Source organism: Radiomyces spectabilis (assembly GCF_025331425.1).
Source record: "Radiomyces spectabilis strain NRRL 2753 chromosome Unknown BYT42scaffold_15, whole genome shotgun sequence".
In the NCBI taxonomy this organism is placed as follows: domain Eukaryota; kingdom Fungi; phylum Mucoromycota; class Mucoromycetes; order Mucorales; family Radiomycetaceae; genus Radiomyces; species Radiomyces spectabilis.
The window spans coordinates 690,698-713,790 of record NW_026251940.1 but is presented as its reverse complement, the minus strand read 5'-3'; the positions used below and the strand labels follow the sequence as shown (position 1 = coordinate 713,790).

General features: G+C 43.2%; 7 protein-coding genes across 7 annotated transcripts; 5 read left to right on the top strand and 2 right to left on the bottom strand.

Annotated features, from left to right (window-relative positions):
- Nucleotides 1–4,390: 4,390 nt before the first annotated feature.
- On the top strand, nucleotides 4,391–5,148 carry BYT42DRAFT_625825 (uncharacterized protein; the record flags this gene model as incomplete). Its single annotated transcript, XM_051572405.1, has 3 exons — nucleotides 4,391–4,456; nucleotides 4,479–4,673; nucleotides 4,736–5,148. 3 exons carry the CDS (start codon nucleotides 4,391–4,393, stop codon nucleotides 4,931–4,933), a joined length of 459 nt encoding a protein of 152 aa, XP_051419225.1. The 3' UTR covers nucleotides 4,934–5,148.
- Nucleotides 5,149–7,964: 2,816 nt separating this feature from the next.
- Nucleotides 7,965–9,614, top strand: BYT42DRAFT_504557 (phosphate transporter; the record flags this gene model as incomplete). The annotated part of the gene is made up of 1 exon (XM_051564978.1): nucleotides 7,965–9,614. The coding sequence occupies one exon, from the start codon at nucleotides 7,965–7,967 to the stop codon at nucleotides 9,612–9,614; it is 1,650 nt and encodes a 549-aa protein (XP_051419224.1).
- Nucleotides 9,615–10,129: 515 nt separating this feature from the next.
- Nucleotides 10,130–11,187, bottom strand: BYT42DRAFT_136013 (uncharacterized protein). The gene is made up of 2 exons (XM_051562221.1): nucleotides 10,580–11,187; nucleotides 10,130–10,517 (listed from the first exon to the last, which is right to left on the bottom strand). The coding sequence occupies exons 1-2, from the start codon at nucleotides 11,095–11,097 to the stop codon at nucleotides 10,205–10,207; spliced, it is 831 nt and encodes a 276-aa protein (XP_051419223.1). The 5' UTR covers nucleotides 11,098–11,187; the 3' UTR covers nucleotides 10,130–10,204.
- Nucleotides 11,188–15,230: 4,043 nt separating this feature from the next.
- On the top strand, nucleotides 15,231–16,596 carry BYT42DRAFT_587177 (uncharacterized protein). Its single transcript, XM_051570153.1, has 7 exons — nucleotides 15,231–15,504; nucleotides 15,572–15,674; nucleotides 15,745–15,785; nucleotides 15,845–15,951; nucleotides 16,032–16,119; nucleotides 16,199–16,332; nucleotides 16,409–16,596. Exons 1-7 carry the CDS (start codon nucleotides 15,403–15,405, stop codon nucleotides 16,443–16,445), a joined length of 612 nt encoding a protein of 203 aa, XP_051419222.1. The 5' UTR covers nucleotides 15,231–15,402; the 3' UTR covers nucleotides 16,446–16,596.
- Nucleotides 16,597–16,724: 128 nt separating this feature from the next.
- BYT42DRAFT_648706 (uncharacterized protein) lies at nucleotides 16,725–18,807 on the top strand. Its single transcript, XM_051572746.1, has 6 exons — nucleotides 16,725–17,311; nucleotides 17,387–17,588; nucleotides 17,647–17,817; nucleotides 17,882–17,962; nucleotides 18,028–18,171; nucleotides 18,248–18,807. Exons 1-6 carry the CDS (start codon nucleotides 16,853–16,855, stop codon nucleotides 18,316–18,318), a joined length of 1,128 nt encoding a protein of 375 aa, XP_051419221.1. The 5' UTR covers nucleotides 16,725–16,852; the 3' UTR covers nucleotides 18,319–18,807.
- A 187-nt stretch (nucleotides 18,808–18,994) lies between these two features.
- BYT42DRAFT_135793 (poly polymerase and DNA-ligase Zn-finger region-domain-containing protein) lies at nucleotides 18,995–20,242 on the top strand. The gene is made up of 5 exons (XM_051562220.1): nucleotides 18,995–19,080; nucleotides 19,170–19,232; nucleotides 19,290–19,357; nucleotides 19,442–19,609; nucleotides 19,685–20,242. The coding sequence occupies exons 1-5, from the start codon at nucleotides 19,069–19,071 to the stop codon at nucleotides 20,037–20,039; spliced, it is 666 nt and encodes a 221-aa protein (XP_051419220.1). The 5' UTR covers nucleotides 18,995–19,068; the 3' UTR covers nucleotides 20,040–20,242.
- An 11-nt stretch (nucleotides 20,243–20,253) lies between these two features.
- BYT42DRAFT_600558 (ATP-binding cassette sub-family D member 4-like protein) lies at nucleotides 20,254–23,074 on the bottom strand. The gene is made up of 11 exons (XM_051571002.1): nucleotides 22,634–23,074; nucleotides 22,432–22,571; nucleotides 22,102–22,344; nucleotides 21,893–22,038; nucleotides 21,704–21,825; nucleotides 21,444–21,625; nucleotides 21,269–21,387; nucleotides 21,143–21,199; nucleotides 20,953–21,078; nucleotides 20,712–20,885; nucleotides 20,254–20,638 (listed from the first exon to the last, which is right to left on the bottom strand). The coding sequence occupies exons 1-11, from the start codon at nucleotides 23,009–23,011 to the stop codon at nucleotides 20,445–20,447; spliced, it is 1,881 nt and encodes a 626-aa protein (XP_051419219.1). The 5' UTR covers nucleotides 23,012–23,074; the 3' UTR covers nucleotides 20,254–20,444.
- Nucleotides 23,075–23,093: the final 19 nt, after the last annotated feature.

Below are 23,093 nucleotides of genomic sequence, written 5' to 3'. Positions count from 1 at the left end.
CGCCGATTTGATGCTTTGCCGGGCAATCATCTAAGACGAGACTTCACTGGCTTTGTTGATGTGGAGCAGTGGCCGCAACGCAATGGGCATGAAAACGTTCAATGTGCGGAGCGTTGGAGATCGGCGGCCACACTGGAAGAACGGCGGGTTATCGAAAGACAACATGGCATCCGATACTCGGAGCTATACCGTCTACGTTACCTGGACCTTGTCCGATGCACCATTGTCGACCCCATGCACAATCTGTTCTCGGGCACTTCCAAGCGCAGTATCAACTTGTGGAAGACATTACGTGGCTCCAATGGCTTCTTTGTTCTGGGAGATAGAGAGTTTCGAGAAATGAGCACTCGGATGACCGAAACTCTGCTTCCAACTGGCTATGATTTACCTAGCGGAAAAATCAGGTCTGGTTGCAGTACGTTGACGTCAGACGAGTTGCGAACGTGGGTTTTCATTTCGCCAATTTTACTGAAGGAGAAGCTCGTTGGAGAGGATATGTCGATTTGGATGAAATTCGTGGCCGCCATTCGACTGCTTTGCAATCCTTCAATCACCGTATCGCAACTGAATTCTGCTCATGAAACACTTCGCCAATTTTGCGAGTTGTATGAAGGCCGTTACGAATGCGAAGAAGTGACAGCGAACATGCATTTGCATATGCATCTCCGCGAGACGGTTCTGGACTTTGGCCCGGTGTACGCCTTTTGGTTGTTTGGGTTCGAGCGCCTGAATGGCTTGCTCAAGAGCTTCGCGGTCAACAGCAAAGATGGTTTCGAAGTTACCCTAATGCGGAAATTTATTGAACACTCTCACAGTATGTATACCAGTCCGTCTACTCAATTGCTGCTTTTTTTTTTTGAAAGCTAACCATGCCCTTTAGTTGATTCACTGCACACCTTTTGCGAGCCTCTTGCAGCGTATCCTGCTGCCCTTACTGTGCTAAGAACACTGGTACCGTCTTTGGACAAGTTGACTACCAGCTTCCACCCAGCAGTCGATTTCGTGGACGCTTGCAATTTTATCAAGTATGCAGAAGCCATCTATGCAGATGATTATATAGTTGGCTACGAGTCTATCCCCTCTTCTGTTTGTCTTTCTGCCTTGAGCCACACTGTCACGATGGATCCCAGGCACTATATGTGCCTCTACCGCCATTATGAGAAGTTCTATGAGGGCATTCGGCCCCATGGCCACACTGACAATATGCAGTTGACGATGGTCGTGAACGCCATCAAGAAGTTTCGTAGTGTGACGATCTCTGGGCAAGTCTACAAGAGTAAAGAGTCTGGCAGAACCGAAAGGGGACGCCATATCCAGGCTTACTTCCGCTGCTCTGATGGTACCTTTGAATTGCATCCAGGTGAAGTGCAATATTACTTCCGTCACAGTATCAAACAACCTGTCGAGGGCGAAGACCAAATGGATGATTTCGAGCATCTATTTGCTTTTGTACGATGGTTTGAGCCGGCTGCTTTTCCCCCCAATTCATTCAACGAATTGGGATTTTCGGTGTGGAAGAAACAGTTCCAGCCGTTGGATCATAGGTCCATCCTGCCCATCCATCGGATTTACTCGCCGGTGGGGATCCACAACTGGTTGGATGATAAAATCATCATCATCCCGTTCCCACGCAAGATCAATATATAGAAAAGGTAAATCACTATCTTTTGTGCTTATGATGTTGTCCCTACTAACACATCAACATTGGTAGCTCTAGCATAGTATTTGCACTGAATATGATGATTTTTTTTTATTCACGCTTGGCCTCTGCTGGCAGCCGCGCCAAAACTGATCTCTTGATGTCCTTATTGACAAGGACAATTTCCTGGGGAACGGGCACCTGTCTGGCACGTTTGCTTCTTCTCGACCGTTCCCCAAGCACCGACAACTGCTCAAGAAACGCATTTGCCTATGGGAAGTGTGTGAGCTGGTGTATATTATTGTCACTGCTTGTTTTCATGAAATACTAACGCGATCACTTCGACAGTGAGGCCGCAAAATTATCTTGCCCACAAGATAGTCATCCTCCATGACGTCCTCCTCGTCGGACATCAAGCTGACATCTAGGAGATGCTCAGCACCAGCAAAGTAAGCCCACAGGATAGGCTGCTGATGAAATACAGCCTTCCTCTTCTGGCATTTCTATATAATGGACCATGTCACTTATCGAGTCTTTGTCATTTCCAGTTCCAAATACTAACGTCGGAACGGCGTTTGTAGTCCCTTTTTCGCTTCTTCACCTTCTCGCGCTCTTCCTCAGAGCGCTTGTACTCGGCTTTCAACGACTTGAATTGGGTTCTGCATTTGATGTAAACAAATTCATCAACCCAGTACGACTCTTTTTCCTCCTCTGGGAGTTGCCGGATGAAATCCTGAAGGGCCGCAATGACAGTAGGATTTCGGCCATCGTTCACAAACACGCCAAACTCCCAAGTTGTTTTCTCCTCCTTCGACAGATGGCCCTTGTAATATCTGCGAAGGAGTAACTACAGGTAAAGAGATGTATGAATATGTGAAATCGAACGAAGCAGAAATAATGTTTACCGTCAATTTGTCATCGCGTCTGTCAATAACAGAAGCTGACGCCTTTTGCAATTGACTGCGCAGTGCTGTTATCTCCTGCTGTTGCTGCTCGATGATGGCTTCTTGAGCGTCAGCCCGTTTCTGCTGCTGCAAAAAGCCTTGCTCCAGAGCAGCAAAGCGACGCTCAAACTGATCCACTGGAGCATGTACTGGAGTGCGCTCTTTCACCACTGGTTTGCGCTTCAAACTTTGCACCACAGTTGGGATTTCGTTGAGGTTAGCTTGCATTTTCGGTTTGTTAAGGGAACTAAAAGGGTAAGTCCCGGATCAATTGATTATCAGGTATAAACGGTTTTTCTACTCGATAAGGTAACTGTTATGATTATTTGTGATCGGTTGCACAGTGTCTTTTTTATTTTTTAAACAGGGGGGAGGCTTCGAAGCAAAACAATTCTTCCTTTTTCACTTTTTAAATTTTTTCTTTTGTAAAGAATAATGATTTTTAGGCACGTACTGTATCATATTCAAGTATCCACCATTTTTCTTCCACAAATATCAATAGGTACATGCCTTCTTTGCTGCTTTCTTCAAGTTGCAGGTGAGTAGCTCTCTAGTACTTCATTGAGTTGTCGACTAATCACAACTTCCTTTATTTCTAGTTTTATTGCCAAGAAGGTGATGCTTTCAAGTCGGTTTCTCGTTGGTTATGTCTGCACTCAATTGCTTTCAGAAGTACAGTATTTTGGTCTGTCGCCAGGTAGGCTATCTTTCAAGTAAGTTCTGAATGATTGTGTCCCGCTGTCAGTAGCCTTCAGAAGTATATGATATCATTGCTGAACCTGATACTCAACAGAAAATATCAAGTACAGTGCAGGTACCGATGTTTTCTGTTAAGCACTTCAGCAGTGATATCATGTTCTTTCTGCTTGCCTATACAGCGCTTCATTGTTGTATTGCAACGTCTTGTCAACAATAAGTGATTAAGCTAGTCATATTATTTCGTCACAATCATATTCTCCCATGACCTAGTAAGCTTCCAGTAGTATAGATAGACTAGATAGCTGTTGTTTGTAGTAAATAGCATTCATTCTGACAACCATACTGCAATAAATCCTATATTCAAAGCCACCGAATCAATAGCAGTAATCAGAGCCATAATCTGAAAGCAAAAAATACCACCATTTTGATTGAAATACCATGCTATTTAAGGAAAAGAATACTCGTCTGTGAATGGACCAAAAACCATGAACACATCATTTTAATTGGAAGACCATGTACACAAAGTAGAAAATACTCGTCTGTGAATGGACCAAAGATTTTTTAATGCATCATTTTAATTGGATGTCGGTAATAGAATTTAACGGTATCCACCCCCAGACTGGGGTGGAAACCGGCCGAATCTCCCGGTGGAAAAAGGGAGGATACCGCAAGTTTCCTCCGCCACTACGGTGGATACTGACAGTTTCCACCTCGTTTCCTCCGGTGGATACCGCTAATTATGTGTAGTGTTTTTTTGGCCAAAAATGCCCTTAGCACATCGTTGAACAGTTTGTGACAAGGCAGGAGGTTCAGCATGCTTAAAAGACTCTCTTTTGTGTTTGTGCGAGCGTCAAACGTCAAAGAGCGATCGTCAATGCAAAAGATGTATTGTCATTTCAAAAAGTAAAGTCGCTGAGTTTGAGTTTGACTTGTCCAGAAAAAGTTAGGTGCCTCAATGCTGTGGACTGATCCAAAAAATAAGACACATTCATATGTCACGAGTTTCGTTTATTTTTACTTGTCGCTTAATAATTATCCAATAATGAGAAGCGATTTTGAAGTGGTTTTTGCTTTCTTTTCTTATTTAACATTTTTACATACATTCAGAATGAATATGCAATTTCTTTACGAAGGTGGACAAGGACATATTGTTGATGAGAACGGAGTTGTGCTCGTGGATTTTTGTTGTTGACGAGGAGCTATTTGCTATCAAAACAATAAGTTCTCGTATTCAGTTCCTAAGGAACAAACCTCCAGAAAGACCATCTAAGCATGTAACTCTTCCAGATCCTGATGAAAGGAACAATGATGTCGATATGGAGCTATGCAATAAAAGATACTGTACAGTTTACGCTGATGAAGACAACACTAGATTTTTTCATTTATTTTTAGTAAATGCTTAACTGCGTCTGCTGCTGCGAGACAATTATGCGTTCATATTCGTGCGGCTTAGCGATGGGTCAAACGCTACTACGAAGATCCTGAAAGCATTTTCAAGAAGAAGAAAAAGTCAGGTCGTCATCGTATTCTTAGGGAAGAACATAAGCAATTCCTTTTGAATTACATCGACGAAAATCCTTCCACTGTTGTAGCTGATGTAGTAGAAAAGTTTGAAGCAAAACTTTGCGGACTTAATGTTTCTCGTAGTTAATGCTTATAACTTCACAACAACGCAGTGTAATCTAACAATTAAGCAGGCACAGTTCCAACCTATGGAAAGAAGTAGCGAAGAAAAAATGCAACAAAGGTACGATTGGGTACAAAAGTGGCAGCAAACTGACTTGGATTCCACAACAAACTGCGTTTTTCTTGATGGTGAATCAGCCTTTCACATCAATTTGAAATGAGGGATGGCTTGGTGGAAAGAAGGGAACTCCTGCAGCAGTTACGGTACCCGCAACAAAAGCGAATAAATCATCAATTTTAGATGCAATATCTGAACCATTCTAGTCATCCAGTCCAACCATCGATGATACTGGTGTGAAGGGCAACAGTGCGGGATGACGAAGATAATGAAAGAACCATAGAGAAAAGAAAAATAAAGGAAAAGGGTAGTGGAAAGGATAGAAAGCGCGTTCATTTTTGTATCCCTGATTTTTCTCTCCCTGTTTCGTTCCCATCTCTTATTATTTCGATGACTTGTGAAGGCAATAGTGATATTCAAACGTGTTTGTCCATTTTGTGACAATGATGATTTCGCAACAATGCAAAATACACGTCGTCATATTCACCAAGTCCATGAATATTCGCTTCCTTCCTTTTCAACGTCTGACCGACCCAAAAGAACCATGAAACTATACACCATCCAACATCAACAAAAAAAAGCTCACTTTCGCTCAAAATTATGATAAAAACTTTGACACTTGGAACATTCTGTCCACATACTGTATCATCAACCTATTGGATGAATTGGACGATGTATTATCCATGTGAATTAGCTCACTAAAACTAAAAAAAAAGGGTCGATCATTGTGGGCACTCCAGCTGATTTTTATTAGGGCTTCAAGATGAGGTTTTGTTTCCTTTTGGCAGAGGAAAGAGTGGATAAAATAAAGAGTCGATAAGAACAGAAGTGGATGGAGAAAAATGGGTTGAAAATGTTGGTTTATCATGCTTCTGGTCCAAATTTCAGATAGACATGACTGGATTTTTTTATTCGCAACACAGTCAAGAATTTCAGTGATTATCATTTGATACAATAGAGAATTTTTTAATGGTAGCAACTACTAAAAAATTCTGCCTTATGTTTTCAGGCGGTCGACGTAAAATTCTCGGTTTTCCATGCTTGTTGCGGTTGGCTCAAACCGTTAATTTTGGATTTGAAACATAAACAGTTGTCATTTTGCAACTCGTTATAAAGCGTCACATACCAGCGCAACACAACCGGAATAGGAAATAATATTATGCAACGTGAGTCCGAGAAAGTAGCACATGCGAATGCAATTTTTTGCCACCATCAGAGGTATTTTATTTGCTCCACCGCTTTCATGAGCACGCACCCCATACTCTTTCTCTGACTGGCTCTTGATTGTATTGATAAAGTTCTCTATAATTTCGTCGTAATTCCCTCAAGAGGTGCATCAGATGTGTCATTGATAGCTTGAGCGAGATCTATCCTTTTTTTCTTCCAAGCATGAGGGGATTCCCACTCGTTCATATTGCCATTGTTTCAGATGGGGACCACATGTGATGAAAACAAGCATCCTGTTGGTGGATTCGTCAACATTTAAACTCAGCCCATCGTTGCTCAAGATGAACCAGAATTCCCGGCTTCACTTCTTTCTTCAAAAAAGCAGTTGTCTATCGAACAGTGTCAAAAAAAAAATAGCGCCTCTTGATAGTATCTTATAGCGGTCTCTATGGTTACGAGTATTTTTCATTGTAACGATTCTGGCGCATTGTATCTCTAGAACGGATGAAAGGTTTCTTTTTCTTTTTGGATTTGGATCGCTGAAAGGAAATTGTCGATCCATACACAAGTTCAAGCAACCAGTATGATCTGCTTTTTAGCCTGTTTCATGTCTTATATGTACTGATGGTTTGGCGTAATTGATGCCTTTTACGCTAGCTGAAAACGGCTTCTCGGAGAAACAGTAATATGTCATTAATTGGATAAGCACTGCATGCATAGTATCTTATGCTTGAATTGGAAAGTCGTTTTTTTTTTTTTGACTATCTATGTACTCCAAGCTATGAAGTACTGTAGGAATGATTTAAACTTACATACTTATTTAAGAGAGATCGAGATAATGTTATGCAATATGTGATAGCATTTTTGGGAATACATAGCCCCTAAGAGGAATTAATAGGATTCTATTGATTCTTCTGACAAGCTAAAAAAGGGGATTCACTTGAAAAGAATTAAGATTGGAAGAAAAGCCATCAAGTGAAGGAGAGTTGGTAAAACTTGGAAGATGGAGTGAAAAATAAAAAGTACGAAAATGGAGTTGACAAGTCGTCAATAGCGTTTTCGCGGGATAAAATGTGCCACCAGTTTCATGAAACATCGGTCAACTTTAATGCAGTGTTTATGCTTTTCTCAAACGAAAAAAAAAGACACTAGATCAAAAAAAAAAAAGGCTATTGTAAAAGAACAACAGGCCACCTGGGCATGATGGGTGGATATTGACCAATCAAGTCAGTTACTTTTTTATATTACCAATATAATAAGGAATCAAAAGTTAACAAGAGACAAAAACGTGGTACGATGGCAAAGAAAAACATTGGCACTGTTTTACGTTGTACGCGATGATTTCCCAAAAAAAAAGAGGTAAGATTCAAACAGAGAGCGATCAGACGAAGGAGATCAAACCATCTGATTGGGATTGTCCACGCAGTGAAAACGGTGGTAACCGAGCTTCTAAAAACGGCAATGACCTGTACTGATAGAGGATTTTCGGAAAAGTAGAAGATCAAGTTTTCTTGACGTTCTTCAAGCGCATCGTCCACGACGTTGGCGGTTGCCCACCCACATTGTAGAGCGTGCACTGTTCGGGGCAGATGATTGGCCAGATCGGTGGTGGTTACCTAAAAGGGATAATTGATCCAATTATCTTTCTAGATGGTCAGACCAGATTTTTTTTTTTCAAGTTCTCTGTCATATATAATGGAGATCAGAATATCCCTTCTTCTTTTTTTGTTAGCATTTTTTCATCTGAAAGACATCTTTTAATCGTTCAAAAATGATGGAAATCGGCGACTATACGTGGATTTTTGCCGTGGCCATGGTGGTTGCTTTTTGCGACGCCTACGGTATCGGTGCCAATGATGTAGCCAACTCCTTTGCTACTTCTGTTTCTTCTGGTTCGCTCACTCTTGGGCAAGCCTGTATCATTGCCTGCTTTACCGAATTCTTGGGTGCGATTGCATTGGGTTCAAATACCGCCGACACGATCAAAGGAGGCATTCTCTCCGTCACTCGATTCGTCGAAATGCCCGAAGTTCTTATGACGGCCATGTTGTGTGCTTTGTGTGGTTCCGCCACCTGGGTCATTATCGCTACCAAGAACGGCTGGCCTGTTAGTACGACCCATTCGATTGTGGGTGCCGTGCTTGGTGTCGGTATCGCTGCTTTCGGTGGAGAATCGATCAACTGGGGCTGGAGCGGTATTTCCCAGATCATTGCTTCTTGGTTTATTTCACCTGTCATTGCTGGTCTGGTGTCCGCCGCCATTTACCTTATCACCAAATACGCTATTCTCCGTCAAGTGGAGAGTGTCAAATGGGGTCTCCGACTTATTCCCGTCTATTTCTTCTTCACGACCGCCATCGAAGCCTTTTACATCATCTACAAGGGTGCTCCCGGTACCGGTGCCAGTAAAATGTCCATTGGTGCCATCATTGGCATTTCTTTCGGTATTGCGTCCTTCTTTGCTGCCTTTGCTTGGTTCTTCTTCTGTCCCTGGCTCAAGCGTCGTGTCGTGGATCGCGAAGATGTTCGCTGGTACCATGTGTTTTACATTCATTTTGTTCCCAAACGTCCACGCATCGGCGAAGACAAAGAACAGCAAGCGGTTGCCCCTGTCGAAATCGAAGAACCCAATAGTGCCAACGACGATGATATGCAAACCGCCGACGGCAAGAAGCTCAGCGAGAAGAAGTTGGACGACGATGTCTCTGCCAGCACGAATCCCGAAACCGCTGAAGTTCCGCCGGTTGGAATCAAGGCTCGTGCGCGCCACTACGGAAAACGTGCTCTGGATTTCGCTCTTCAAGGTGTTCGCAAGGATGTCCGCAACCTCGATAGCAGCCATTTGAAGAATGTGCACGCCGCTGCTGAATTGTATGAAGATGACGTTGAATACATGTTCTCATTCCTTCAAGTGTTGACCGCTTGTATGGCTTCGTTTGCTCACGGTTCGAACGATGTGTCCAATGCTGTGGGTCCTTTGTCGGCTATTTTCGGTATCTGGGAAACGGCTGAAGTCGATGTATCCGGCAAAGTGCCTGTGCCCGTTTGGATTCTCGCTTACGGTGGTGTTGCTATTGATATCGGTCTGGCTACAATGGGTTACCGTATCATGCGATCCCTTGGCAACAATATCATCTATTTCACTCCTAGCCGTGGTTTCTCAGCTGAGCTGGGAGCGGCTCTCACTGTCTTGACGTGCTCCAAACTTGGTTTGCCCGTGTCTACGACCCATTGCATCACTGGTGCTACGGCGGCCATTGGTCTTTGCAATGGCAGCGTGAAAGCGGTCAACTGGCGAATGCTATCTTGGTGTTTCTTTTCCTGGATTTTGACGCTTCCTTTTGCGGGTTTAACAGCTGGTCTTTTGTTTGCGTTTGCTAATTATTCTCCTTCCACCCTCATGGTCGTCACCCCCTCTTAAGTTTCATTTACTATTTTTTTTTTTCATCTCTAAATATCATAATAACCACTTTATTTACTTTTTACATCCCGTCTTTTTTTCTCTCTCTTCATTATCTTGCATATATAGTTTTTTATCTACTTCCATCTTCTTGATGCAATAAATCTTGTACACTAGTGTATTACTACTAGAAGACTTACTGTAACGAAGCTGCATTTGTTTCAAAAGAGATGCTCCTGTTCCACGGTACTTCACGAGCAAAAAGAGACTTTTTTAATGATGAGAGAAAGTACGAGAGAAGCATACTATCCGTGTGGAACTCCTCCCTCAGTCGATGCATGCGCTTTTTGCTCTTGTCGGCGACGTTGTGCAAGCGTCATATACTTCTTTCCGCCCGTGACGAAAATATTGATCATTCCGGCGTTCACTTGTTGCTCTCTCACGTAACGCTTGAAGCGTAGTTTCGTGATTCGGGACCCATAGAAGCTAACAAGTCGATCCAATCGCTCGAGCACAGACTGGACAAACACGGCAGCCGATTCCATGTTCGTGACCTTGGGAACTTGCCATAGTACGCTCGAGGTCCGCCACATCATCGCGTTCTTTCCATTTCATGATGAGGGCGTTCGATTGCTTGTATACGCCTTGGTGTAATATTCGACCGTGCTCATTTGTCGAATTTCGTGCGGAGCATCCACTGACTGCTGTTGAGCACCTTCAATGGTTCCGACGTTACACCCATCGTTGGCCACAAAGACATCGCTGAGACCGGGATCAACACCCCACAGGCGCACGAATTCCAGTTCCCACTCTTGGAAATCAGTCTCATCAAGATCAGACGAGGATCCATGAGAGCACCGTCTGCGGAATAAATGGACATTACACCCATATCCATCAGTCTCAATCAAATCACCAAATCCTTCACTATTAAAAAATAACTTTTTAGTAAAAGAGGAAATAACACATCATTTCATTGATGAACTCACCTTCCAGATCGGACTTTTGTAAAGTCAAAGGCATATTCAAAGGAATTTCCTCCGGTAAAGCGGGAGGGCAAACGTGCCTGGCGAAGCAAAATCCTCAAGATAGGCTCCGTGATAGTGATGTACTTTCGTGTGCAGGATGGCACTGGCACCAATTTGAACAAATGCTGTTGGTTCACAACAAAGTGTACGTCTGGCTTGAAGCAGTCGCGCTCGTTCACTTGCTCACCCTCTTCAGGATTCAGGTATCTCAACGAGTTGCGGATCTGGGCTCTCGTTTCGCTTATTATCCGATCAACCGACTCCCGAGACTCCTGCTCCAGGATAATACCAGAGGGAATCACAATGGGTACATCGTTGTTAATCGCGGCCAAAATACTTTGGCTAAGCCTACTCCGACGCCTTCTGCCCAGTGTTGCATTCTCTAGGAGACTCCTTACCACGGCATGAGCGAACTGGATTGTTGCCGCTACCTGGACATCCCCGGCGATGGCTACTTGCTGACGATTGTACTTCTCCATGTAGGCATTGTTCTCGTGCAAGATCCGGAGGATACCTGGGGCTCCCTGGTGAACGTGGCCATGTTCAGTCAGTTTTCATAGGGGCCCAATCGGTCATTGGTTTCTGACAATAATCTCAGCACTGCATTGTTGGCAATGTCTCCATGCTCCGCAGGAATGTTGATATTGAAGGCGACATGATCAGCGGCTGGTAGCGCAAAAAGATGGTACGTAAACCAAGCCAACTTGGAGACATGGGATTTGGATAATTCCTGTTGAAAAAATAGACAAAAGGTGTCACTAATAGACTCGATACAAGGCTTCTTCAATCTTACCGGTGCGATCTCTCGAATACGAAGCTGTAAATACTCGTATTGCGACTCGAAATTCTCGACAAGGTTGCTCGTAAAGGTCTTCGCCATTTGGACAGCTGTAATTGCTAACACGGCGGAACACATGGACTGGTTTCCCAACCGGCTGCAGCCACCTGTCGGAAAACGCTCCAAGTACGATTGATAAACTCGCTGCAGTTCGTCTTTCCGGAGATTTCTGTTCCTGGATGTGATGTCTCCCCCGAGCAACAGTTGAAAGACGCTGTAAAAAATGGTCTGCTCGAACATGATCGCCGGGTAGTGCGTCGTTCGTGGCGAGCTTGTATTGGAGGTAATAGATGACGAAAAGCGTGGATTTGATCATGACGACACGGTTGAAATCCACAACGTTTTTGATAGCAGCTACCAACCACTGCTTCTGCTCATCATCAAATCTGAGCAGCGTCGAAAGCCGTACTCCCGAATAAACTCTTCGGGTTTGCCGCCGTAACGCTCGATATTGCGTTGCTTCTTGTCCGGGACACGGTTCAGGGCAAATTCTGGCTCTCGAGTTCCGGTGGGGGTTCTGTCGCAGGAATTCCGGTCTCAGAAACATAGCTTACACCTTCGACCCCCAGGGTCTTTTATTGCTTCTAGCCGCTGCTTCTTGGCATTGTCTTGGCGGGCTTTCATCTCGGCGGACTGCTTGCCTTTTCTTTTTTGACCTACAAGATGGGAAATAAGAGGAATTAAAAAAATTGTCAGTCTTAGTTGGTTGGGTGTTTCCTTACCAACCGAGGGTTGCTTTTTGAAGGGACACAAAGGAGATCGGCTGTCCTTGAGGCCACGCTAATGACACTTTCTACAAACCACTGTGGAGAGAAGATATAAGCATTTTTCTTGGCCCTTGGAAAAAAAATTTGTCATACTGGCTCGCTTACCATTTTCGAGGCTTTGCCGCTCTTTGGCCTTCTTCCATCGCTTCTTGTACAGGATGACCTCTTTTTTTTTCGCCAGCTTCGTATAATCCACGGAGGCGTTCTACCGTGAAGAGTTCATTCTCTTCTTTCCCCTCGGCAAGCTGTTCGTCGGAATCAGTGTGTCGTCCGTTGCATATGGGGAAGGTTGCGACTGTGATGGTGATGGTGACGGCGGGCTAGGTGGGCTCGGCGGCCGCCTCGACGAAGACGCTGCAGTTGTTGGATGATATCGAGTACTTCTGCTGCTTTCGATTTTGGCTTTTTAGAGTCTTGGGTCGGCGCAGAGGGTCTTGGGTACGAAATTTGTACCCAAGATTTGAATATAAGAAAAAATGAAAAGCCTCGTAACGTAAGCTTCTTGTGTAGATATGTATATGTTTGTATGTGTGTGTGTGCGTACGTGTGTATAGGGTGTGTTTGTTGAGAAGAAAGGAACAATGAAAGTGTCAATAGCTCCTGTGATGGCCCTCCTCAATTTCCCAAGGTTCCGATGTGATCATTGGTCATAGTGAAATTGTATATGACACAAAGAGTCGGTAAATGCATATTGACTGTCATATGGTAGAACGTCATGCCAAAGTAAGCTTGTGCCAATTCTGTCACGGTCTGCTACTTTTTTTCCCATTCCGTATACAGCAATTGACAGCGATATGCGGCGAAGCAACGATATTATTGCACGATCATTACTATTATCACCTGAAAATGTTAGGACGAGCATGAACATTATTATTATTAGAAAGGCAAATAGATAATTTCAAGAGAGTGAAACTTTTTGGTTGGATGGAAGGGAAAATGGAACGCATAAATGCTATCATCGCATAAGAAACAGGAGCTGCTTTTATTTGATTTCATGCCCTTTAGTTCGGCACCAGGTCGTATTGAACAGTGACATGTAAACACATGCAAAAAGGACCTCTACTTTACTTTGATGGATTAAAGATTGGCATTTTCGTACCATTATTTTATGAATTCTGCAGTAGTCGTTGCAATATATACACAAAGTTGTCAGGACTGAAAGTAGTATTGAAGCGATATTCTAGACTGATTAGGAGGATGAAACTTTATAGTTTTTCGATTTACGAAGAAAGGTCCAAGCAAAGTCAACGGATGAATCCCATTCAGGCTTTTGAGGCCCTAGACTCATCCAACGTGGTCATCGATGCTAACAAAAAAAAGACTCGACGGTTTCCAAACCATATGTCAATTGATAAACTTGGAATCAACTCCAGAGCATGCAAGACAAATTCGATATGTTACATTCAAAGAAGTTGGCAAAAGGGGCCCCATAATGTAACTCGTTTTTCCATACAGGCCATTAACAAGTGAAAAACAACGGAGGAATGAATTTGGCTAAGCAAACCCGATTTGCCGAAATGAAAACCAAGGTGAAAATACATATTGGATCGATTACCCAAACTGATGCTAAAGCTTATGCAGCTTGTATGTTTGACATTGGCAAAACTGTATATGTAACCGGCAGCAAGACTCCCATGGATCGTGAAGCTACGGACAGTGACAATACGGAATAGGATGCATTAGTATCATCTTGAAGATTACGGACCTTCGGAATTTCCCTGATGAGTGAGGATCTCGTAAATAAACCTCCCTTATAGATTGCGACGTACAAGCTTTCGATTCAATCCTTGCAAGATGTCTCATTTCTTAACAGATTATCACGGTAAATGTACACGAAACGGCGTACCGCTTAAGAGAGTTTGTCTTCACCGAGAATCCAACAAAAAGAGCGGGTTCCACATTGACAAGAAACTATTTCATATGCAAAAGAAATCCAACACATAATATGGACGAAGACATGGAAAAGCGCGATCCACCACCAAATTCGCACTACAGAGGAAATGGACAAGATGTAGTTCGACGACCAGAATTGATCTGCGGAAATCGATCATATACACTATCATACAAATTCTTCTCAGTCGTTTATTTTCAACGGAAGTAATAGGGTAGATTCATTTACACTTTTTCTTCTCTTTTCTGCATCCTTAGATCTCGCGTCAGTCAAAGATAGGTCTGTTTTTATCTAGGAACATCTCGGTTTCTTTACACCCATCATGTGGAAACGTGATTACTGATCAAGGACGAGGAGCACCTGGAGTCGAGGCGAAACAAGAGCAAGAGGAAAAGGTCGTGCAACAAGACGCACAACGCGTCAATAGCACCTAGTTGCTGCTGTGGCGTGCAACTTCTAGATGTAGCCAATAACCCATCTAAAAAATATGAATATAAGAGGAAGCGAAAAAATATGAGTTTGCTGGTTCTTGTGATTCTGTGCGAAAACTTTGTTAGTTCTTGTTAACTTGTTACCTTGTAATTCCCGATGCTATCACAAGATATGGCACGCACACAGTCGAACAACACATTGACAAGGAAAAGAATAGTCCAATAATACGGAGGAAGATATGGAACAAGCTCACCCACCATATTCGCACTGTAGGTGATCCATATGTCACTGTATTCTCATGATGTTAGCGACCGCAATTAGGTGATAATCTATGAAGATTATCTACATGAACATTGGCCTTTGGAACGACGTGTACAATAGTACCGATTTAAAAAATGGACTTGCGAGCAGCAATCCCGAGATAATTCATAACAATCGATGAACCGTTCATTTATTCAGTCTTGTGTTTATAGACACTAGCAGTTAAATGAGATTTTGTGACTATTAAACTAATCATTTTATGACATGCCGTATGCATGGCAGGCTTGAACAGCAATGAATGCGCGGATCCCTCCCTTCACGATGGCCTTTCCTATGACCCCAAATGCGATTTTCGTTTATAGATAGTGTATCCGACAGATGTTTCTATTTTTATTTCAACCAATGATAAGCTTAGGGTATCTTCAATTACCAAATTTGGGCTCCAAAATCTTCAATCAAGTAAAAGGGAAAAGTGCATGACGGAGTTTAAAAAAGTTACGTCACAAAGAAAAAAGTTGGGCCCATTTTGCTTTTTCCAACCAAGTGACAGACTACGCGCGTTTGTTCTTGTGTGGGTGAATAGAAAATCGTAAGCATGAGCGATCAGGAAGCCAAAGCTCTCGAATCCACGGATCAGCCAGCCGTTCAGGATGAATTCAATGCCGGAGAAGCCGAAGTAGCAGGCGACGTTGATAAAGTGAGTTCGAGTGGACAAGTCAACAAGTTTTTCGATCGATGTTCACGAATGGAATGAAAAAATCCAGGAATTAGAAGAAATGAAAGCACGTGTTAAGCAGATGGAAGACGAAGCAGCTAAACTCCGTACCATGCAAGCTGAAGTAGAGAAATCCATGACTCCCGAAGAAGGTGAGCCATTTTTTCGAGCCTCGAATTTACGACGATTGGGTTGATGGCTAAAGCGGGGGAATTTTGACAGATAAAGAAGCGGTGGACGGCCGTTCAGTATATGTTGGCAATGTAATTACATTTCTACGAGTACAACATTAGTACAACCGGCTCATTCGAGAAAAAAATAGGTGGATTACGGAGCCACGCCAGAAGAACTTCAAGCACATTTCCAGGCGTGTGGCACAATTAACCGAGTGACAATTTTGTGTGATAAGTTTACCGGTCATCCTAAAGGGTAAATAACATATGCGGACAAACGGGTCAGCATATACGAAATTGCAAGGCAATTTTCTAAATGTAGTGTATATTTTACAGTTATGCTTACATCGAGTTTGCGGAACCAGCATTTGTGGAAGCAGCAACCACTCTAAATGAGAGCCTTTTCCGTGGACGACTGATAAAGGTAAAGCACAAGGGAAAAAAAGGAAAAGGAGCTTCAAACGGTGCTAATAAAAGTGTATATCATTGAAAATCAAAAAAAGGTTGGTCCCAAGCGCACAAACATCCCTGGCTTTGCACAACGTGGTCGTGGTAGAGGACGTGGTGGTTTTAGAGGCGGCATGTTCCCGCCATATTACGGACATTCTCCCATGTACGGCTACCGTGGACGTGGAAGGTAAAGCGATGAATGAAGAGAGCTACGAAGAAAAAAAAGTGGTTTAATTTGATATATTTTCTTTCGATGACAATAGAGGACGCGGAAGAGGAATGTATTACTCTCCTTATTAACCGATTTGAACGCCATGGCAATAAAATAAGGAAAGATAATGTAGATACAGTTTTTCTTGTACGAACAACCCTCGCTGGAAAATATACAGAAATTATGATTTTGAAGCAAGCCAATTATGGATGTTTGGTTGTGAGCTTCCACGAACCTCCATCATCTCACATTTGCGTCGTCAACATATGTGTTGGGATGAAAACTTGATAAGGGCACGGTCACTGACCAAAAAACCGTGCGGGAATCCGATTTTTTTATTTTATTTTTTCGGGCTTCCTCTGTCGCCTTTTTTTTTTTTTTTCATATTCATACTCGTCAATTTTCAGTGAGCGAGCTGCTTTTGCACAACCTCCATTCAATCATAACGGTCCAATTTTAGTCTAGCAGTGTCGTCTCAGAGTCTCTTATTTCCATTATGGAGAAGCCAAAGCCACCACAAACGCATAGTAAACGCGGATTTCAACCCTACGTTCCGGTCCATCGTCGACGTGCAGCAAATACTGAGACTTCCGAAAAAGTTCAGGCTCCAACCAGTCCGTGCACCCCCGAGAGAAAAGTCGAGATTGCCGATGCCCAGAACGGTGGAGTGAAAAGGCGTGGACGAGGACAATTTCGAGCTCCTATCCATGTACGATCGCCGTCTCCACAGAATAAGTTGCCAAAGCAACCTTTGACAGGGGATAACGATGAGTCCACTCCAACTTCCACCCCAGCAATGGCAGCTGTTTCACCCATATCAACATCCCGATCCCCATCAACAGCAACACCACCAGCATTAGAAACGCCAGCATCTGCTTCGATTCCGGTCCAAAACCAAAAAGTTTCTAGTGAGGCAAAGGTCGAACCTCCTCAAAAGCTGGAAACAAAGCCATCTGTAAGCGAAATAAACCAATCGTCCAGTTGCTTGGAGCTGATCTGTTGCCCTATCTATGAATGCTATGGAACTTAGAATTCTTCAGATAAGGATTTGAAAGAGCTAACCTCTTCCTTGGACAAGCTGACGACGGCTGAAAAAGATCGTTCCAACTCTGAAGGCGACGAAGATAGCGAAAAAGAGGAATGGGAGGAACTACTAAGCGACGATGTCGAGGAAAATCTGACAGAAGAAACGCCTGCAGCGTCAACGTCGCCAAGTAGGGAACCTGATATTGGTAAACATCACAGGGGAAAAGCAGTTTTGACGTGCGGCTATTCATCGAGCATAAGCAGAAATTTCAGGTGACAGAACAACCGTACTGGACTGCCGCGATTTCCCCGCTTCATTTCGAACCCATCATTTGCATGACATTTTTCGCCCATACGAAGATATGCGAGGCGGTTATCGTATCAAATGGATGGATGATACCCGAGCATTAGTTATTTTTGCTCACCCGGCTACAGGTAAAATACATCATTTCGCCGACCAAGTATTGAAAAAAGATCGATTCATAACATTATTTCATAGCCAAACGTGCATATATCGATAATTTTTCAAATCCACTGGCAAAAATTCGACCTTATGAAGGCCCCACGGACGGATTAAGAGGTACAGTTTTGCAAGAAGAAGAGTCATTGGGATGCTACAGTGGTTTAATTCTCTGAGGGAAACAGTGGATCGAGGTCCTGTGCCGCCACGACCAGCCACCACTGATATGGTTGCGAGACGTCTCGTTCATGGCGCGCTGGGCGTGCGATCGCCTTCAAAGTCGGCCGATCAGCGAGCAGCAGAAAGGGAACTATTGAAAGCAGCACGCGGTAAGAAGCATAAATAGGCAAGTAAGTTCCAAGGATGGATAACTTAAAAAAAGTTCTGTGGTTTTATTTTCGAAAGACGCGAGGGTGGCTGAAAAACAAGAAGCGGCACGACGGGCACAAGCGATCGCTGATGCGTTCAATGAGTGATCATTTAGGGGGGCAAAAAGATGTCCAACCGTAACTTGGTTTCACTGGGACCTTCCCTCTCTTTACTGCCGAAACCTGAAAAAAAACGCCACTTGAGTCTCTGGCTTTTTCCTCCTGTTTTTTATTCACCGTCTTATCAAGAGCGGCCCTCGAGCCATCTCTTCCAAAACAATGAAACACTCACCAGGAACTTTGCTCGTTTACTTTTTTTTTTGTTCCTCGTCCTCATCATAATCACATCTTCTTTTTACTTGTATTATTGTGTCCCAAATGATAGTGGATACACAAACAATTACAGGTAGAACGTTCAATTCAAATGTCTCCTGTTATTTTCAGGCTTTTACTTTGAATTTTAGGATAATGCATGGTTGAAAAGAGTTGTATGCATAGACAGTTTGCTGCAAACACAAAATACACATAAATTCGCTTATGCACGCGATATTGAAACCAGACCTTCTGCTACATCTTTTACACAGTGAATCATAGGCCATCCTACATTTATAATGCTTACTTGATCATAAAAACCGAATTCATTTCTTTTCAGTGCAGAGATTCCATCTTTTGTTCCCAGCCTAAAAAGTTGCATGATAATAGTGTGACTTTCATGGGTGAGCTGTGTTGAAGTCGAGTGCGCGTCTCAGAATTTTCCTCCTTCTCTCTTTTTTCCTGTCAAAACCAAAAACCAAGTATGCCTTATCGTCTCGAGGTAATTTCCTATTTCCTTGTTCATCGTTCTCAATAAGATCATATATGAAGGCTAACGTACGCCCACTATTATATAGTATGCCAAGGTGATTATCATGGCGCAGTCGGTATTATAGTTTCACAAAACGCTTATGCATGTTCAATAGAGTGGCCGCGCGAAATGCAAGGGCCCAAAGAAACAATGTCCTGCCGCTGATCGAACCATCAAGGTACAGTCAAACATGCAGCGATCCAACGTAACCATTCATTCTCAACTGCACTTTTAGCAAGGTGAACTTCGTCTCGGTGTCGATATCGAAGCTGCAGGCCATACAGCTGTCACTTGGAGACATTGGTAAGTCTAGTCTAATATATCATTTGGGAAGCGCAAAATAAGCAGCTCAGAAACCTGATTGTTTTCCTTCTTTTACATTCAAAGGTCATGTGTGACTCCCAAGGTCGTTGAAAACATGAAAGAATCCATGAGTGGACCTGAAGAAATAGAAGGTTGGGATAGCCTTCGTGATGAAGATGTTAAACGCGTGAAGAAGGCCTGGGACTTGGGAGAACTTCCGCAAGAAGATCAACCAGAACCCGCTGAAGAACAGTAAGGGCTAATCATAATAATGGGGAAACAGTAGTAAACTCATTCTTAACTGCTTTTTTTTTTGTTATCCCACAGGAATGAAGCGCCATCCACTGCTACGAAGAGCAAGAAAAAGCAGACGGAGTCTGCTGAAGAGGAGTCCAAGGAGGAACCCAAAGAAGAGCCCAAGAAGAAAGGAGGAAGAGCAAAGAAAGAATCAACCACCAAGGAAGCAAAGCAGGCTGAGGAGCCAACAAAACCCAAGGCTTCCCGTAGCACCAAACAGAAGAAGGAGGAGGCGGGTGATGAGGAGAAACCGCTTCGACGATCCAAGAGAAAGGCAGTGGTAGCCTCTACTGCCGCTGCAGAAGAGGAAAAACCCAAAAAGATGGTTCGAAAGGCGGCTCCCAAGAAGACGACCAAGAAAGCTGCTGCCAATGAAGCAGACTAGCTCCATTGATACTCTGCATTTATTCGGCGAAATGTTCATCTTAAGCCTCTTCCCCCTTCTCTCTCTCAAAACAAAGAACCACAATCAACAAAGCGAATCTTAGGATGACTTAAAAAAGGCAAAAAATACAGCAATACTCTATGCTTCCCTGAACACTAGTCGTTGTATGTTTGAAACTTGTATGAAAATGAGAAAAATACAAAAGATCAATTTTCTGGATTTCTCTTTGTGAATTGTATTTGCTGGTATGATGTGACATTTTTTGTTTACAACTTTGGATGAAGCCAGAGTGAAATGATTTAAACCAAATGAACCAAAAAGAAAAAGAAACTGATGTTTAGATAAAATGATGGAGAAAACAACCGCCTGGTCGAGGGGGAGGACACACGGGTGCGAGTATGCATTTTATGATGTGATCAACGGAGCAATAGGAGTGATCTGATAGCCGCCTTGACCATCCATTTCGACGAGCTGTCGATGGAACTGTATCATATCACGGTGATGGCTCACACTGATGACAGTGACACCCATATCGATTATAAGGCGATACAAATATGCTTCGGTTGCATTATCCATGCCACTCATTGCCTCGTCCAGAGCTAAGATAGAAAAGATTTTTTTTTTTAGAAAAAAACAGACGTCTGGATAGAAATAGTAATCATGACCGCTTACCAGCAAATGTAGGCTTCCAGTAAAGAATGCGTGCAAACACCAGACGTTGCTGCTCTCCTGGCGATAACATCTTGCTCCACTGGGGTCCATAGCATGTATCAAAAGAATCGACGAGATACTCGAGGTGGGGCAAGTGCACTTGTTCCAAAAGTGAACGTACTTCGTCATCGGAAACTAGGGCAACAATAGTATTTAATTTTGTAATGTCATGGCCTTTCTTTAGTACAGAGATAAAACTTACTAGTGGTTGCCGAAGCTAGACTGGGATATGTAATCTGATCTCTCAGTGAACCTTCGATCAAATAGGGTATCTGGGGCAAAAATACAATGTCTTTGCCATGCTTCATTTTCGGCATATGTAGACGCCCTGAAAAGGCGAGCTGTGAGTTTTTCAGCAGTCCTTATTCGAAACTATTCCAGAAAAAGATTACCGCTTGTACATGGCCATAGACCGGCTAAAGCCCGCAACACGGATGTCTTGCCACTTCCTATGCAGTTCGTTTTCATCATGAGTTGGGTAATTATTCTAAAGCGTTGTACATAGAGATCGTATATACCATTAGGACCCATAATGATAACATGCTCTCCTTTGGCAATATGAAGATTCAAATTTATGATCACATTTTTCCCCTGTGGAGTCCATATGCTGACATTTTCAAACTCGATAGCATTATTACTATAAAATAGTTGAATTTAGCTCTTCATATCTTGATAGACTTGTACAAGCATTACCTTTGATCATCTTCCCTGTAAGGATAATCGATCTCGATATTCTCAATTTCGTTGTCCACATCTTCTATGGCTTCCAACAGCTCTGCAATACGCGCGGTGTAACCGGCGAGATCGGATAGTTTGCTCGACTGTTCAATGATGCTTGTGAATAGATAAATGAGATACATAGAGACAAAGGAGTTCTGTAAGCATGACCAGTTAGCAAGTCATACAAGAGAAAAAAAAATCGTTAGAAAACACAGCCAGGCAGTATGCATTACCTTGCTGATAATGGCGCTGAGGTCGCCCGGATCTTTATCGTCGAAAGCGCCCGCAAATACCGGAATGGCAATGACAAAATAGCTGAGGATCGACCCAAAGTAGGCAAAACTCTTGTTCGCCACTAAAGTACATGAGTATCAGTACGTAGGAAACCAAACTTCCTTTTCACAGAGTTCAACGATACTTACAGTTGAGCGGTAGCTCTTTGTTCACAATGGAGCGCTGCAAGACCAGCAAACTATCCAGTGAATCCTTGGCACGAATATTCTCTTCCTTCTCGCCATGGGAAAAGGCAATGGATTCCGCATATTGCCGCAGCCGGACGTGAAGAAATCTGAAGCAGGCAAACTGTGTTACTGTGAATTCAAGTCAAATGTATGCATGCGGGCCGATTTACCTGAAATAGCCTTCTTGCGCTTCTTTGTAAAACACGGCGTTGACGATGGGTTTAATGAATCTGCGACTGATCACAGAACCGAGGATGAAATAGGCATAAATAAATAGGGGACCCATGAAACCGCTGACTTTCCAGCACTGCCATGTATATGAGATGAGCAGTAATGGCATGATGATCAGCTGCTCCACAATTTTTCGTAGCGTATCAGAAAAGCGTTCAATGTCTTGAGCAATACGTTGGTCGCTGTATCACGGGATTAATTTCAATGCACAGTTTAATGATAAGACAATTAGTAAGCACCCATTCGGAAGAAGCCAACGTGCAACTTACGGATTATCAATCGATGTATGGTTGAGAACAAGCGTATACATCGTTTTTGGCCGGATGTATCGAGCTTGCACATGTTCGGTCAGTAGTCTTCGAGCTTTTAAAGCAAACAGACCCCCCATAAAAGTAACCAGACTCTTGCCCTGAGCAATATTTGTGAGTGGAACCGTGAAACAATTGGCATCTCTGAAAAATAACAGCTTACGGCGGATGCACCAAATACCAAAAGTAAGCACGGTACGGTAAACTGAGTGAATCCGCTTAAATCCTTATTGGTCAATATCGTGTAGAAGCGACTAGGAATCAGACCGACAAAATATACTAGGACTTCGTTGCCGCAACTCAGAGCAACAAATATTACGTAGAGCCAGAATAGGCTATTTTGTCTCGCTTCTTTTTTTGGTGACCAGAATGCGTGAGGTGCCAAGGATGTCGGCTTGAAAAGCAATCGCAAGAGCCGCCAGAATCGTTTGAGGAAGAGGTAATCAAAGCTGTAGGATGTATTGTGGGATGTCCTGGCATGGGCATCAAGATCAATCGAAGGATCAGTGTCCCCTGGTAATGCTAAGGGTTGTTGTCGCATTCCGACCGGTGATGTCTTTTTTTCGACGTCCAGAAATTGAAAAGAAGTAATGGTCAGTGAGACACCGCTTCACTACGAAAAA